The 18,074-nt window shown below is 41.9% G+C and overlaps 2 protein-coding genes across 3 annotated transcripts in view; one reads left to right on the top strand and one right to left on the bottom strand.

Annotated features, from left to right (window-relative positions):
- The window catches only part of SETD3 (SET domain containing 3, actin N3(tau)-histidine methyltransferase), a 79,714-nt gene that overhangs the window by 51,122 nt on the left and 10,518 nt on the right, over positions 1 to 18,074 (bottom strand). The window contains exons 1-6 of one of the 2 annotated variants that reach the window (XM_076003727.1): positions 16,178 to 16,357; positions 12,986 to 13,095; positions 11,067 to 11,159; positions 7,972 to 8,120; positions 5,973 to 6,045; positions 5,431 to 5,687 (exon numbers count right to left, since the gene is read on the bottom strand). In XM_076003727.1, the coding sequence (XP_075859842.1) occupies positions 5,431 to 5,687; positions 5,973 to 6,045; positions 7,972 to 8,120; positions 11,067 to 11,159; positions 12,986 to 13,088 (675 nt within the window). In that variant the 5' untranslated portion in view covers positions 13,089 to 13,095; positions 16,178 to 16,357. Of the gene's footprint in view, positions 1 to 5,430; positions 5,688 to 5,972; positions 6,046 to 7,971; positions 8,121 to 11,066; positions 11,160 to 12,985; positions 13,096 to 16,177; positions 16,358 to 18,074 lie in introns of those variants that run through there. The other variant, XM_012751722.2, reaches the window with a different exon arrangement.
- LOC105864075 (small ribosomal subunit protein eS24-like) lies at positions 3,109 to 3,640 on the top strand. The gene has a single exon (XM_076003728.1). It carries the CDS (start codon positions 3,169 to 3,171, stop codon positions 3,568 to 3,570), a length of 402 nt encoding a protein of 133 aa, XP_075859843.1. The 5' UTR covers positions 3,109 to 3,168; the 3' UTR covers positions 3,571 to 3,640.

The following is an 18,074-nucleotide window of genomic DNA, read 5'->3' as shown; positions in this document are numbered from 1 at the left end:
ACTTTTCAAAAATCCTAAAGCCTGAGCCCCTGGTACAACAGATGAGGCCCAGAAAGACTTTGTTTTAAACAGACTCTGTAAAACAAGGTAAAAACAGAAGGTAATCTGAACTAACAAGTACTCATACTATAAGGCTCTTCACTAAGGAATATGCTGGGAGGAGAGAGCATAAGAAATTATTTTTCTAGTTTTTAAGCAACAACCAAAGATAGAGAGAGAAAAACATTCAAAGTGCAATGCAGAGAAATCCACCTGAAGGAATTTATAATTACTACAAGTTAGTACTGGTGCTTTTAGAATAAAACCTGAAACCCCAAAGCAAGATGGAAGTCTGAATGGATATCAACACTCTGTTGTGCCCCTCTCCCAAGTACTAGGATCACCACATAAATACACAGAACTGAACTGTACTTGCTACCATCCCTGCCGTACTGGGAGACAGTGGCTGAGACCTGTGGCCTGCAGACCTTCAAGCCAGCAGTCAATCAGAAGAGTAATAGGTTTCAGTTCAGATGCAAAGTTTGGTACAGGATCCCAGGAAATCATAACTAAAATCTGCAAATGGGGTTGTGGAATTTGGACCACCCCTCCAAATGACCTGCAAACATGTGTGATACATGTGTGTTTCTCTGGGGAGAGGGTTCCTGGAAAAAGGTTAAGAGCCTCAATACCAAAAAACAAACAAACAAACAAACAAAAAAACCAAAGGCAAGTCACTGTAACGAAATGTTAAATATGAACCCACTTAGTAATACTCTCTCTCCCCGCAGGTGACAATGCATTGATGAAGGGACGTACCAAAAAGAAGCAAAGTCCTAACATTTGATCCTGCAAAAGCATGAGAAAGATCTGTGGTTTGGTCTTATAGTCTCAACAGGGTCTCGCTCTGTCACCCAGGCTGGAGTGCAGTGGCACAATCATGGCTCATTGAAACCTCCAGTTTCTGGGCCCAAGCAATTCTCCTGCCTCGGCCTCCGGAGTAGTAATAGCTGGGAGGGACTACAGGTGTGTACCCCCAACTGAAGACTTTCTGAAGTGATGAGAACATTCTAAAACTAGAAAAACAGCTAGACTCAAAAGACGTTTTTTAATAAGACAACTTACGCTTAAACCTGGTTTTCCTGGTCATGAACCCTCATGCAAAAGCCTTGCCACCCGACAGACTATCTTTTACTTACCACAGCAGCACATCTCATTCTAGGCCACCTGCGGTTCCTATGCCAATGGGAACTTAATTTATTTTGGGGAGGGCAGGCACTTAATTTAAATCACTGGTTAAGAAATGTTCTACAAAAGCTCATTTATTATGTATTTTCAATTTCTAATGAACTCTTCTGCTGCTTATTTTTGCCAATGTTAAGGGACTGTCACATTTTCTTCTCCTGAAAAAGAACCACACTTGGACTGACTGTCCCAGGTTAATGGCACTTACTACAGGTTAAAGCTGTGCTTCTCACACTGGAGTGTTAGATATCTTGAGGTCTTAGGAGAAAGCAGGGTTGCCAATCTGACTTGACGGTAAGTCATTTAACATGATTTTAAAAGTACAGCAAATATTAATATTTGCAAGAATTCTTTTTTGCAAGAATTTTAAGATTTAAAAACATGAGTACAAATACCAACAACAAAAACATGAGTCTTGGATGCAATTTTCAGCTTGTGATGGGTCACTTGGGCTTAGTCCCTAGGCTTCCAGGAACGCTCATTATTCTTGGCCACCAGGAGTTTTTCAGTAGAAACAGTTAAGAAATACCAGCATAGGTATTACAAGGATGGGGAAGAAAATAATCTAAAACAATGAAAAACAAAGCAACTGCCAGGCAGGCATGGTGGCGTGCACCTGTAAACCAGCTACTCGGGAGGCTGAGACAAGAGGATCACTTGAGCCCAGGAGTCCAGCCTGGGCAACACAGCAAAACCTTGTCTCTAAAAAAAAAAAAAGTTTAAATAGATAGATAGACATATAGATATAAAGTGAGATATGAAATCAGTATTTCAGCTCAGGTGTGTCTTACTACATAGCTTGTGCTCTTTCCACGTGGCCACTAAGCCTCTCACTTGGACAGTGCTGCTCAACTCTTCCTGACCACACTCAGTCAAGACCACCCAGCTCAGGGGCCAGGGCCTCTCCCTCCCATCATTCAAATGCCTCTTCCTGATTAGACCCCCCAGCTAACATGGAGAAGTGAGCACACCCAACCACACATAGTTCACTTTCAGCACACAATGCCAAGGATCTTGACATGACTCCTGACTCCAAATTTACATGATTTTATTAACAGTAACTCGAATCTTGTGTTTACATTTTTCCAGTGTTTGTTCCCCTGAATCTGAATCCTTCATAAGTCAAACATCTCCAAACCTGGTCTTGTATTTGCAGGTTTTTAAAAAGAAGGGATGTGTGTCAAATGGTAGTAAGCACAAAAGTGCTCTAAAGGGTGTTGTCACCACAGCATGCAGCTGTGAGGGTCTGTGGAGGGTCTGGGATCTGCTCAGGAGACTTTCTGACAAAACAGGTAAAAACCTCACAACAAGTGTTAGTCAGACCCCAGGCTTCCAATCATTAGAAGGGAAGGATTGGGATTTTCAAAATGCTTTAAGGTGCTTTGTTCTGTATATAAATACAAAGCAGGGTTTCTCAACCCCAGTATTACTGACATTTTGGGCTGGAAAATGCCTTTGTGGGGGGTGCCCTATATGTTGTAGAAGTTTATCATTATCCCCAGCCTAGATGGCAGTAGCATCCTCCACTCCAATTCAACAATTAAAAATGTCTCCAAATATTGCTAAATGCCTTTTAACTGAATGAGGACCAGTGGTGTAAAATAAGAGAATTTATTTATTTAACCATAGACACATCTTTCTCTCTCTTGATACTTCTGACAGAAAAATATCCAGTTTGGTTTATAAATCATAATTTTTTTTGAAATACTCAGATTGGCCTTATTGTAAAAAAAAAAAAAAATCAATTGTGCAAACACTTGATTACCTGGTAATTTTACATTTATATATACCACGTTCCACATTGACTAACTAAATTTTTCAATAAAAATGAATAATTGCTTTAAAAAGATATGTCCATTAACACTTTAAGAATGTGGTTGTTTTTTTAAAAAATATTTATATTCGCTCTTTTCCTCCCTGGCTGCTTGAGGGTCTACCGCCATCATGAACGACACAGTAACTATCCGGACCAGGAAGTTCATGACCAACCGACTACTTCAGAGGAAACAAATGGTCATCGATGTCCTTCATCCTGGGAAGGCAACAGTACCAAAGACAGAAATTAGGGGAAAACTAGCCAAAATGTACAAGACCACACCAGATGTCATCTTTGTATTTGGATTCAGAACTCACTGTGGTGGTGGCAAAACAACTGGCTTTGGCATGATTTACGATTCCTTGGATTACGCAAAGAAAAATGAACCCAAACATAGACTTGCAAGGCATGGCCTGTATGAGAAGAAAAAGACATCAAGAAAGCAACGAAAGGAACGCAAGAACAGAATGAAGAAAGTCAGGGGGACTGCAAAGGCCAACGCTGGTGCTGGCAAAAAGCCGAAGGAGTAAAGACTCTGCAGTGACGTTACCTGCCGCCATCGTTTGGATTTTTCACAAGAAGATTAATAGACTTAAAAACTTTCAAAAATATATATATATTTATATTCATTATAAGTTATAAAACTGTTATTAGTCATGTAGGAATTTTATTACCTTGGAAAAACTTCTGAATTAAGAGTTTACTTTTAGAATGTTCTCTAATTGCTGAGTTGTAGGATATGGCATAATTCAGTCTTCTTAGATCATTAGCATCATCTAAGAGGGTTTATTTCAGAGGGTTATGAAGAGACCTTGCTCTTAAACAAACAGACATGAAATAGCTCCATCTATATAAAGAAAGTATTTCAGTGGCTCAAGGCCATTGAAAATTTCCTTGAATTCTGAGGCACAGCTGCATTACTTAGTTAACACTAAAATAAACAGACCAGTGAGCACAATGAAATATCCAAAGATCATCCATGCCACACAGTTACCAGAAGACCTGTGATCCTTCCAGACTGCCCAACCTGACAGCAGAATCAAGTCCTCTCAGGGCAGGCTACCAGCGTTTGCCCACTAGTCACAGTCCAGATTTGAGACACACAGTAGTGAAAAGACTAGTTTGCAATTCACTGTGCAACAACAGAAAATGACAAGGACTTACATCTGCTAAAGGCAGCTTTACCTGAGTCATGAAAGATACACAATTGAGAACTAGGAATAAAAAGCACAACCCTTTTAGGGCACGAAGAGCCACACCAAACTTTAGACCGCAGGCATGTGGGCATACACTGAATGAAGAAGGCAAATTCTGATGTGGCCCCATCAACAGTTTTTAAATCAAGCAAACTTGAAATAAAAGCTATAGCGCATGATCATTCTTAATAACTTCCTAAAGTTTAAGGTTTAGAAAAACAAAGTGATTTCTACTTGAGGACAAGAGTCATATAATTTTTGACATATTTGAAGCATTTGGTGGGGAGAAAGGCAAAAGTTTGTGTACAATATTCTTGTGCAGTAAGCATGCTGTAAAGTGAAAATAATGAATGGAAAACAATATTAGCCACAGCAATGAAATGAGATTACCACCTCTAGCAAATAAAACACACCAGGGACAGACCATTTAGGAAACAACCAAATCAAGCCTAATTCAGGGTATCAAATAGCCCAAATAAAAGGGCACGGGAACAAGGAGTTCACATGCCCACTTGCCACATACCAGGTACAGCAGCCCAGGGGCTGATTCTTGAATGACTGAGAAGAGAGAGAGGAGGAAAAGTCACCCCCCTCAGCTCTGAAAGAACTGTGGCACTGGCCCTAAACCTTCTAACTGCTGTTCAACTGCAAATGCACCACCAAAATACAGAAAGGTGTAATCACATGTAGTTTAAATGCTCACAGCCTTTTAGAGATTTCTATACAAGACTTTTGCTTAGAACTAATTAAAATAATATATAATACATATTTTGAAAAACAAATCATGTTAAAATTTACTAAATTAATTGTCAATATTTTACTACTAACATACATTTAATAACAGAAATGGACTTTCATTTTCTTGGAAAATTTACAGAGAGATTATCTTTTTGTATTAGCTACACTTTCAAATTTTCATTGTAATCTTTTGTTTTAGAAAACTTAAGTGATTTCAATAACTCAAGAATAACTGCTGCTTGTATCAACACTGACACTGATGAAATGAGATATACAACTCTCTTTCAGTGGTATTTCTGTGAAAATGGAAACAATGGAATGTACTTGATTATCTTTTAATTTAAAAGGCAAAACGTTTGTGTCCTTTTAAGATGTCAAATTAAACATTTACGCAATCAATTCCTCTCTCTTCCCTACCCTGTTCAACATACACTTAAACAGTAAACAGCAGCTCACCTGGATAACTTTATAAAAATAGGCATACTGTCGAGCTGTATTTTTATACTGGCTGAAGACATCATGTATAGCTTGTGTTGACTGAAGATACCGAACTTCATCTTCCTCAAAGTAGAGAGGAGTGTCATATTCACTGGGGAGGCTCTGGATGTAGGGCTGCCAGAAGGAGTTAGGGCTGGCTCGCTCACACAGCAAATGGAAGGCCAGCGCGATGTTTCCCATGGCTTGCAGAATTCGGTCTTGAGAATATAAGGGCCCTGAATCAACCCAGAAATTAACATCATTTAAGTTCCACAAACTTCTTTAAAAAGTATTCATTCAAAATATGTTATAATTATTTACAAAAGCTAAGAAGTTTTTTAACATTTAAACTCATGTGCATCTTTCTTTTGACATTAAATGGAAAATGTTTAATGCATAGTTGAGGGAATATTTTACCAGCTGAGAAAACCAAATGGGGTCCTTAGCCCCACAAAAGGGAATTTTATAAATTTTTGTCATTTGCACTTTGCCTTGAACAAACAGTCAGAAATTATTCTCACCCAACACTGAATTTTTAGCAGATTCAACAGTCATTAGTAATTTTCGTGGAACCCATAAAAATAATTCTTCTGCCTAGGGAAAAAAATAAGAAAATGGTAAAATCATCAAAACATGTTACAATCTTTAATCCAACTATATCTATGGTCAGAAACCCAATCATACATGAAATACAATTTAAGGTTTGCATATCAGCATTTCATTTCTAAATGCCCAATGTATTTTAAAACGTAAGCACTTATGTTATAGCAAAATGAGAAGAATAGTTTAAAATCCTATTTCCATTAGAAAATCTACATATACTAAAAGAAGGTAAAAAGTCAAAAAGGGACTTTCAACTTTAACGTGAAGCAAATATAACATTTGCAGACAAGCACAAAGGTGCTTTATTCTCTGCTATACTTATTTTTAATTTCTAACACCAAAACAAAATAAAACTTCTACCTCCAATCAAAACCCTAATCTGTCAACATGAACTGCTCCTACATTGAGTTTTTGAAGCCAGAGTAACATTCCTTCCTCTACATATTTGTCTTTAAAACACAACAGTTACCAGCAAAATCTTTGGTTTACTCATTTTTTTTAAAGCATTATCTCATTTTTTGGCAATATGACATGCTTCTTTTTGGCATGTTCTATGTACATATACTGCTTAAAACATTCACATATCTCTCCACGATGTGAGGATACAGCAAGAGGGCGCCGTCTGCAAACCAGGAGGAACCAGACCATGCTAGCACTTTGAACATGGACTTTCCAGCTCCCAGAATTATAAGCAATAAATGTCCGTTGTTTAAGTACCAACCCAACCTCCTTTCCATAAAAAGCACATGGTGAAGACAGACCACAGCTAAGATATTCTGGGAAGCAATCCACTAATGATGCTTCATGCCTGAAATTAGAGAAGAACATGTGACATCCTGCCTTCACCAATGTCTACTATATGAATTATTTTTATGTGCCATATCCCTTACTACAGATTATAAGAATGATAAAGGAATAGACTCTGGGGTTTTTTTTTTTTTTTTTTGAAGCCTAGAGCAATAACAAGCAAGGTACTATTCACATAGCAGATACTTAACAGGTATCTAACAAACTGGTGTGTAGTTATCAATGTATCAATGAAAGGTCAACTACAACTTGACCAAAAATGTTGCTCAAAGTTTGAGGGACCCAAACATCTAACACTCACTTACTCCACCCAAGTTCTGAACCAACTGAGAGAAAGACAAGAATACAACAGATGGTCATCCAAAATATCACCTACTGAATCCCAGAATTAGACAGACTCCCCCACCTAGTTACAGGCAGAACTAGATCCCCACAGCCCTCCCCTCGTGTGGGCCTACCCTGTAAAGCCTACGGGGTGCAGAGAGTGGAGAGGAATAAATGCGTATGGGCAACCAGCTGCCACCAAGAAAAAAAGCTAAGCCCAGTTCCTTCTCCCAAACTCGGCAAGCAGATTAAATTATGCCTCCTCTTGAGAAGAGGCATGAATGAGGGTACAGAGAGGCCAGGAATGTTAAGTTACTGCTGCTCCCTTCATGTGGAAGGAAGAACCAAGAGTAGGCAGAAAGCTTTTCTCCCTCAGCAGAGGTCTATTTCGCGTCCCCGAGGGAGCACATGGTGCCTCCAGCCAGGCAGCTACCCATGTAAGCACCCTCACACAGCCCGTCCTCCACCCAGCCCACCTCCAAGCCATCACAGGATCCTGCGAGCTCTCCCTCCAAACCATAAGTGCACATCCTTTTAAGCTAAATTTCCAAATCCCGTGAGGCACGTTCCATAGTCTCCTAACAGAGGCTCAGAATTGTGAGCTGGCTTGCCTCACGTGACAGGTTAAAGGCAGGGCTCCCAGGAGGAGGAGCTGGGAGAGGACATGGCCTGCGGCTCTTTGGGCTCAGAAGAGCCCACGGCAGCTGCCTCCGTGCCGTGTGCCCTCTCCACCACAGCATGGTTCACACACGTGTAGGCCCCTGACACAGCATTTTATAAACTCACCTTGATATCCCTTGTTGCTCTCAAACCAAAGCCCTCTTCTTTGAAGTTGACCATTTCAAAACCCTCGACAGAAGCCCCATTTTCAGAGGCCCATTTCATTAGATCAGGAAAGTAATCTTCTCTTTTTCCATCAAAAGTAACAGACAGACCTGTATTAATACATGTTTTGGAAAACAAGAACTACTTTTAGGACATATATCATTCACAGATGTCTCAGAAAATAAAAACAGACCACAACTAACACTGGAAATAGTCTTAACACTCTAATCTTGAAATAAACAAAACTAATGACCAAATAGTTATAGTACACACATTAACTAGTGATACAAAAGGCTAATTAACCTCTTAAACTCCCTGTCAGTTACAGAGAAATATTTACTGGTAACAGGTAATATGAACATTAAATATTAGGAACTATTAATATGATGGCAAAGGGGAAAAAAGCCAGCATTACCACTACTATGGATTTATAGAGCAGTTTTTCCATTAGAAGTCCAATATGCCATCTCTCATATTCACATTTGCTTTAACAAAATTCCCACCAAAACAAAACTCAGTAGCTCGCACATGCACACAGGAGACTGGGCCGGGGGAGCAGAGCGGCCCCGATCTGAGGGCACAACAGTGCGGTCTCTGAGGAGACGCTGTGGAGCAACTGCAGGGAGTTCGCTCTAGATGCGCCCACAGGAAACACAAAATGGAACACTATGAGTTTTTTTAAATCAAGTAGTATGACACCATTTATGTAAATTTTTAAGATATCAACTAGAACCATATATTTTTATGGGGTTACATGAAGTGGAAAAACATGCCCAGAAAAGATGAACAGTCTCTCAGGAGGGAGGGATGGAATGGGCTAGAAATTCGAGGCTTTGGTTATGTCTGTAATGTTTTATTTCCTAAAAGCAAATACAAAAATAAAGCTAAGGACCAAGGGTGGTAAAGGGAAGCTGACCAGTAGGTGGGAAAGAAGGAAAGGAGAACTTGAACCAAGTTAACTTTGGCATGTGCTCAATCTGGGTAGTAGACTCTTGGACATCTGTTGCATTAACTTTTGGACTTTTCAGTATGTTTGAAATATTCAAAAAGATGAAAAATCATGCACAGAAAAAACCCATTATGTTTTGATGAATAAAAGGAGAAGAACAGGAATTTCACTAATACGAGGCATGGCTCTAGCCCAGGTGCTTGTGGCCATCTCATCCCAATATAAGCAACAGTAACTGGATCTGTGAGGAAGTAGGTGCTGGCACACTGCTGTGCCATACTAGATATGCAAAGATACCAGCTAAATGACAAAAAATGACCAGAGGTAGGAATAGCCTAAGACAGAATTTACTTTTCATGCATTGAGAAGTAACAAATACTCTAACTTTAGTGACAGTATCTACTCAGAACAGAGCCTCAGGCTATGCAAAATTTTTTCAGCTACCTATTTGGTGAGACTGGTAGCATGGGCCACCATTTAGTGGATATAAACACATTAGAAAGGAAGCTGTTCGCTATTTTGGGGTTTGAGACCACTTACGCTAAAGACTACATGTTTACAGGTGTGTATGGTAGAGCAAGAAAAGCACAACTTAAGATGGCAAATAAAAGCCATATATATCCTCTTCTGACTTTCTTTCACGACAATAAGAAAGGGAGTCTCAGAAGGTTTTTCCTTACCTTTTTTTTTTTTTTGAGACATAGTCTCTCTCTGCAGCCCTAGGTAGACTGCAGTGCCATCATCATAGCTTACTGCAACCTCAAACTCCTGGGCTCAAGCGATCCTCCTGCCTCAGCCTCCCGAGTAGCTGGGACTACAGGCCCTCATCCTTTCAAATGTGCACTCCTTATGACACACCAATCTTTACTTTTTGTGCTTTACAGGAAAAAAACAATATGTTGAAAAAGCTGTTTCTAGGCCGGGCGTGGTGGCTCACGCCTGTAATCCTAGCACTCTGGGAGGCCGAGGCGGGTGGATCACTCAAGGTCAGGAGTTCGAAACCAGCCTGAGCAAGAGCGAGACCCCGTCTCTACTAAAATTGGAAAGAAATTAATTGGCCAACTAAAAAAATATGTAGAAAAATTAGCCGGGCACGGTGGCACATGCCTGTAGTCCCAGCTACTTTGGGAGGCTGAGGCAGAAGGATCGCCTGAGCCCAGGAGTTTGAGGTTGCTGTGAGCTAGGCTGACGCCATGGCACTCTAGCCTGGGCAACAGAGCGAGACTCTGTCTCAAAAAAAACAAACAAACAAAAAAACAAAACAAGCTGTTTCTGACACTTAGTAGCCCCATCACCAGCCTGGATGAGAATCATTATGATGCCTACTGAATGCACCCTGTAAAAACACAGCTTAAAAAAGGCCTCACGCCTGTGATCCTAACACTCTGGGAGGCCAAGGCAGGCAGATCTTTTGAGACCAGCCTGAACAAGAGCAAGACCCCGTCTCTACCAAAAATAGAAAAAATTAGCCAGGCATGGTGGCGCATGCCTGTAGTCCCAGCTACTCGGGAGGCTGAGGCAGTAGGATCGCTTGAGCCCAGAAGTTTGAGGTTGCTGTGAGCTAGGCTGACGCCACGGCACTCTAGCCTGGGCAACAGAGTGGGCAACTCTGTCTCAAAAAAAAAAAAAATATATATATATATATAAATATAAATATATATATAACTATACCTGTTATTCAACAAGATATGTTTGATTAATCATAAATACTTGATAATACATTAGCCAATTGGCATATATTTGTATGTTGACCATATATGGTATTATGCACTGTTCTAAAACACAAAAGGAAATACTGTATGAAAAACAGATTTAAACATATGTTTCATAATTAAAAAATAAATAAAAGTTTTATCACTTTAGCCCCCAGATACAAACCTTTTTTTCCCCTAAAGCTCAATATAAGTACCCTTTCCAAGCAGGTAATAGCATTGCAGAAAGGGAGAAATACTGACGGTCACCTGTGTGACCTCCCTCTCAATCTGCAACACCCTTTCAGACGGCATCAGTGACACTAAGACCTTTACTACTCTCAAACCTTTCTGACTGAGCCAAGTTTCTACTACATAACACTATTAAAATATGATTATCATTCCAGCAATTTTACCTTTTTGCTTTTTCCGTATTTTCTCAACTAGAGACCGGATCTGCACATACTCTTCCCATTCTTTTCCTGGGCCCGGCGCAGGACTGCTGCATTCTGTAACACAAGAGCCACGGCACTGAAACACTTCTCTCCTTCAACTTAACTCACTAGTATGCAGAAGGAAGAGGAGGTGGATTTTGTTGTTGCTGCTCTGGTCGGTTTAGTTTTAAAGGGTAGAGATGCTACAGCCATGATGATAAATGTGAGGATACTTTTCACAGCATGTAAGCCCTCTGAAACCACAGAAACACCCCTCACTAAACTGTGAGCTGGTACCCCAGAGTGAGAACCTAATCGCACCTACCTTATTCTTGCTGCTCTGTTAACTTTTCCTCAGAATACACTTATAAACAGGAAAATCTAAAAAGCTAAGCTAAAATGCAAAATATTTCCCCAAAACTCCTCTAGATGGCAAAAAGAAGGTAATATTAAAAGTCAACATTTCTTTTTAGTTAAACCCCATAACAATGGCTCTCTAAGGGAAACAGTTAAATTGGACATAAGGACAATCAGTCTACAAACGTTTCATATCCATGTGTACGGCACTATATTTAGCACTCTGGGGGAGTTACAAAATGAGATAGCACAGTCACAGCTAAAATAGAAGCTAAGATTCTACTGTAGGCCCAGAACTGAAAGATCAACACTCAAGATCAGGACCAGTGGGTTTGGAAGGCTGCAGCTGGGCACCCTGCCTGTTGGCAGCCTGTTCCTTTCACATGATTGTGTCGTGTAAAGAGACAGCCCCTCCCCATGCTCCTGCTAAACCTCTCGCCCCCCTTCGGTCTCTAAGGAAAAGAATATACATGGCAAATAATTAACAATAACTGGCTAGGTGTTGACTCCTAACTGTTAAGGTTGACCAAGCTTACTTTGTCTTGCAGCAATAAGCACTGACCAAGCCTCTGGGATACAAGGGTGAGGAAGACACAAGCCTGTCCTCAAGCTGCCCCAGATAGTGGAGGAGACAGCCAATGTGGGGTAAGGACAGCTGCACTCTGTGGGGCCCACTGGGTCCAGAGGAGCACTCAGGAGGGGCCTGACCCTGACTCAGCTACTGCCAGATTTCAATCAAGGAGGGAAAGCTAAATTTTTGTTTGAAGTTTAGCCTGTCACATGATTGAAACACAAGGGGCAAAAGGTCAACAGAATGATCACAGCTAAAACTGAGGCATACACAGCACTAATTTAAACGTAAAATTTTAAAAAGTTACCACATTATACTAACTCACTAAAGCAAGTACAGGCACTTAATAGATATTTCATTTCCTTGAACCAAGAATTCTCAAATTTTAGCAAGTGAAAATCAGAAACGTTACTAACTGAATCACTGAAAATAAAGGTGAGAGTTCCAGTCAGGGGCACAGCTCCAAAGGCCTGCTCTCTAAGAAGCGTGCTGGACCCGCCTTGGGCTGACAGCCCCCGACACACCTTCACATACCAAATCTCACAGGGTCCTCGTTGTGCTCCCTAAGACAGTAGGTAATTATCTACAACCCTGGGCCTCAAAGGGGTTCAGTAACTTGTCCGAGACCACACTGGGAAAAAGTAGCAGAGCTTGTTCTTGCCCACTGGTCCCCAGGGAAGACTGTGTCCTGGGTGGCTGTGCTAGAAGCTCTGCATTTGCTGTTTCATCCACGCCTCATTAACAGCTATGAAGTTCCAACAGGTACCAGAATCTCCCCTATACAGACAGGGACGAGGAGTTCAGGAAATTCTGTAACTTGCCCAGGTCACACAGCTAATAAGCTGGACGTGACACAAGCTCCTCGACCCGTGCTTCCCCACCCCAGGGAGCTTCACACGTGGCACCGGAGACACACAGGAGCGAAGGGCACACCCGCCAGACATGGGCAGGGAGGGCCTCGACAGGCACTTACTCTGCAACAGTTCACTGGTCAGGTTCAAGATTTCTTTCGGTGACACAGTTGCTGTAGCACCAGTGCCTGATTTCTGAGTTTTTACTCGACTCTTCTTACCCATTTTCTGACTACAGAGAAGAGAAAGGAAAGACAAAAAGGAAAAAAAATTACATTACCAAAGAACAAAATCAAGTAATAAAATGTGGCACGGCACTGTCTTCGTCTTAAGATGCTAAGATCTTACCTCACATATGCCATATCCTAAAGTTTCCTTCCAGAAAAAGAAATGTGTAATATTAGTACTTGGAGGCTATCAAATGTAAAACAAACAAACAAAAAATTTGCTTTGACATCTCTGGAAGAAAAGTTCATTGCTTTGCACCCACAAAACCTATAGTAGAGGCAAATTTTACTCCAGAATTTCTTTAAATTACATAGATTTTATTGTGTCTCTTTTATCACTAGAGATAAAAGTTATGGATACATCCTATACATACAAACTATCATAAGGGCACAAAGACCTATATATTCCCTCTTCACTTTGTTTTAAAAGAATCACTTCCCTTGGCCAGGCACAGTGGCTCATGCCTGTAATCCTAGCACTCTGGGAGGGCAAGGTGAGGATCACTTGAGCTCAGGAGTCTGAGACCAGCCTGAGCAAGGGCGAGACCCCACTCTACTAAAAATAGATAAATTAGCCAGGTGTTATGGCACCTGCCTGTACCCCTAGCTACTCAGGAGGCTGAGGCAGGAGGATTGCTTGAGCCCAGGAGTTTGAAGTCACAGTGAGCTATGATTAGGCCATTGCACTCTAGCTGGGGTGACCAAGCCAAGACTCTGTCTCAAAAAAAAAAAAAAAAAAGAAAAGAAACAATCATTTCCCATTAACTATATCATAAGTGACTGATTAAACTTTTTAAACAAATGCTGAAGATGTATTAGAGCTCAAAAAAACTTTAGAGAGCTAGTCTAACTCCTAAACTTTGTTCAGCAGAAAATCTCAACAGCCTTTCCTAGGGTTTCACATTAAGTCCATGGCAGACCCTAGACTTGAACAAGGTCTCCCATCGCCTTCTGGCCTGGCACTCTGACCACGCACAAATCCTGTATTGGGGACACATGACAAATGACTAGAATATTTCACAAGCAGAAGAGACAGTGTGACACAGGACATACCAGTGACATTCTGGGTAAAAACCTCTATGTTTATCTGAAAATGTTCTACAACAATAAATCTTAAAGTAAGGGACGTGGACGTGTGAAGGGCAGGGCAATTCAAAGACAAGGAAGGACAGGCCTAAGAAAAGCAAAAGCAAGTGCTGTGAGGAACAGCACCCAGCTGGAGAGGGCTCCCTGGGGAGCTCAGCCAAGACCCCACTGAAAGAGGGCAAGAATTATGGTCAGAGGAGTCTGGCTTTAATCCTCTGGAAAAAAGACATTAGGACACCAACCCAGGAAGATGTAGAAAGAGTGTCCAGCCAAGAAGCTAGTGGAGCAATGAGTAACAACCACACGATGATGTCCTCCATGGAGCCGCTGACCAGTGAGTTACCCTTAAGCCCAAGGGAGAACCAAAAGCATACTTTGATCCACTTGCTTTTTTTTTTTTTTTTTTTTAGACAGAGTCTCACTTTTGTCGCGCGGACTAGAGTGCCATAGTGTCAGCTTAGCTCACAGCAACCTCAAACTCCTGGGCTAAAGCGATCCTCCTGCCTTAGCCCCCTGAGTAGCTGGGACTACAGGCATGCACCACCATGCCTGGCTAATATATATATATAGTTGGCCAATTAATTTCTTTCTATTTATAATAGAGACGGGGTCTCATTCTTGCTCAGGCTGGTTTTGAACTCCTGACCTTGAGCAATCTACCTGCCTCAGCCTCTTAGAGTGCTAGGATTACAGGAGTGAGCCACCGCGCCCAGTCGATCCATTTGCTTTTTACAAAAAGAAATAACTATTGGCTGGGCTAAGTGGCTCAAGTCTATAATCCTAGCACTTCAGGAGGCCAAAGTTGGATGATAGCTTGAGGCCAGGAGTTAGAGATGAGCCTGAGCATAGTGAGATCCTATTCCTACAAAAACATAGAAAAATTAGCTGGGCATAGTGGTGTGTGCCTATAGTCCCAGCTACTTGGAAGGCTGAGGCAGGAGGATCACATGAGCCCAGGTGTTTGAGGTTGTTGTGAGTTATAATAAAACCACTCTATCCCAGGCAACAGAGCAAGACCCTCAAAAAAACAAAACAAAACAAACAAATAAACAAAAAAATCCAACTACTGTAGTGTGGAGAACTGTGTTAGGCAAAGGTTTAAAATGTATATTCTCCCTATACAAATGATCACTGATTCCATTGTAACTGAATCCATGCAAATATGGCTATGTGCTAAAATAACAGGAAACAGCCTTCTTTAAGGGGCAAAGATGTCTATCTTCTCCTCCATATCTAACATATAAAGAATAATGTGTAACTTATGTATCTAATAAACCTTCTTTAAAAAAATAGTGTCAGTCACCCTGGAATAAAAGACAACTGGTAAAAATATGTAAAACTTTTGCAGCAATAAAAGGAATTGGTCATTTTGTGATCAAAAGCAGAAAACAACAAGTATGGGGAGAGCAGAAGGAAAGATGGCTTAAGCACCTTTTACTACACTGAAGGACAATCTTCTCAAGGGGGAAAAGGCTCCCATGTTTACAGCTCACAGCCAAGAGAAAGGGCACAGCCTGGACAGAGCATCTCCCGCACCTACTGAGGGCATCTCTGTGGAGGACCATTGAACCTAACCTGAAAATAACTGAAACCACCAAGGAGTCTGGAAGGACTTTAATCACACTTGCAAATGTCCAAATATAGTGGACCTGCTGTCGTGGCAGGGTGAGATGCAGAATCACGCTGTCAGTGATGGGCTGAACTGGCCTCTCCCTCCAGCCCTGCGAACAAAACCTTCTGTCGTGTGAGCCCTAAATGACTCAAGAATGTCACTTTGATGAGGAGCTCCAAGACCCTTTCCCTTCTTTAACAGCAAGTGAGCCTGAAACGGCCAGGCTGTTCTGCACTGGCTTCCCATGCAGGTGCCCACCAACAACTGCAAAACAGGCTTTGTTCCCTCTGCTGCTGCCGCTCACCTCCCTAGAGCCTTCCCTCAGCCATCCACCCAATGCCAAGTGCTCATTAAAATGGCAGCAGCCATCCCCAGGATTTAGTACTTACCCTCTGCCAGGTACCGGGCTAAGATATGGCTCCTCATTTGATCTTCTAGACACTCTAACCAGTAGATATTATCCTCATCTTTTAGATGACATTCTCAGAAAGGTTTAAGCTCTTTCTCTTTGCTCAAAATCACAAATCAGATAAGGTGAGGCAGAGCTACAATCTGAACTCTGAGCCACTACCACACCGCTTCTGTTTAAATACAAAGTACATGGCAGCAGGGGCCAAGAGAGCTGAAAGACCATACACCTTCAGTTATGACACACTCCCACGTCCCTGCCAGCAGCCACTCAGCACCCAGCTGAGCAGCCCTAGCCACCTCCTCCTGCACATTTCCTGGACTCGCCCTCTTGCTTAGACCATAACACGAGTCTCCAGCATGTCTCCTTGCCCGAGCTTGTCCCTGCTGCTTAAATCTACCCTCATGCTGCTACCCCACCTAGCACTTAATGCTACAGCAGTACCAAAGACTCCCGTCCCTCATCCAGACCTGGTCACAGGCCTCCTGTCTCTATACCTCCCCATCTCATCTGCAACGCTTTAGTCACTTGTTCACAAGCTCTTGGTTTTCTCTAAAAATCATGCCCAAACATCCCCTTCCCCCTAGTTACAATCTTCTCTCCTCTGCACCCCTGCAATTCCTTGTACATTCTTCCATTACTGTTGGACCCCACAGTACCGAAAGGTTTGCTCACACACACCAGCTTCCTCCGAGATAACAAGGTCCTGAGGGTACCCTCTCTGTCCTTCTACATGTGCACCCCCAACATCTGGCCCAGACCTCAGCACACAGCAGGTGCTCCACAGAGGCGGCTACCCTCAGCTTCCAGGGAAAAGCACTTGGACAGTTCTTAGGTCAAAATCTGTATTCCTGAAGTTTCTACCCAACTTTCTATCCCCATGGAACATACTGAAAATGCCTAATTCCTGCTCCATATGAGAGGCCATTAAATATATAGGTACAATGATTTGAAAACACAATAGATTCTTTTGGCAGTAATATTCTACAGCCAAGTACCTACAACTCAAATTGTTCTCAAAATTTCTTTTTTAAGCCAGAAAACTGCCTGCATTTATAAATGAGTAATAGGTGCAGAAATACAGCAGAGGTGAAACTTCAAAACACATCAGTAAATCAGCCCCTGGGAGGACAGATATACTGGAATGTCATCTTTAGAAGTTCTGTAGGGCCATGTTTATGCAGTCACTAAAGCACTCCCAGCTAAAACCCTCATCTCCATCTCCTTCCATCCCTTCCTGCCTCCAACTGCTCCCCCACCACACTGTCAAGGGTCAGCCTTAATAAATCAAGGTAGCAAATACAAAGCACACAGTGCACAGCTTCGTGGACTTATCCACATGCATGCAAGGCCACCACCTGGAGTAAGGCAGCAGACACACCAGCCCTTGCCAGCACCCCTTCGCCAGTCCATAACCACCCCCAGGAGGAACTTATTTTAACTTCTATTATTTTACCATCGATTAATTTTGCCTGTTCTTGAACTTCATTACATAGTGGAATTCTACACTACATAGGTTTCTTTCACTCAACATGATATCTTTCCACACCTCATAGGATAACAGCTAGCCTCCCTAGCACGGTCGTTCAGGGGTGAACTCCCTCACCCCATTTCACCTGGCCGGCTTCATACCCATTCTTTACACAGTGCAGCCCCAGGGGTTTGCTCATGTTTTTCCCTTTTTCTGGAATGCAGCTGCCCCTGCTCACCCCCACCCCCGCTTCTCCTGGCAACATGGTTTACATACTTTGAGGCTCCACCAAAATGTCCCCAGTGGGCCATAGGGGAAGTTCTAGGCTCTTCTATGTATCCCTCACTCACATGAAAGTCAGCAAGAAAATGACAAATTCAAGGTGGTTAACAGATGCTAAAGGCTT

This window comes from Microcebus murinus, chromosome 6, assembly GCF_040939455.1.
Source record: "Microcebus murinus isolate Inina chromosome 6, M.murinus_Inina_mat1.0, whole genome shotgun sequence".
In the NCBI taxonomy this organism is placed as follows: Eukaryota; Metazoa; Chordata; class Mammalia; order Primates; family Cheirogaleidae; genus Microcebus; species Microcebus murinus.
This window is presented reverse-complemented; position numbering and strand designations above follow the sequence as displayed.

Bases quoted from the DNA above. Each gene is read 5' to 3' on its own strand.
- LOC105864075 (XM_076003728.1), top strand. From the start codon at position 3,169: ATGAACGACACAGTAACTATCCGGACCAGGAAGTTCATGACCAACCGA.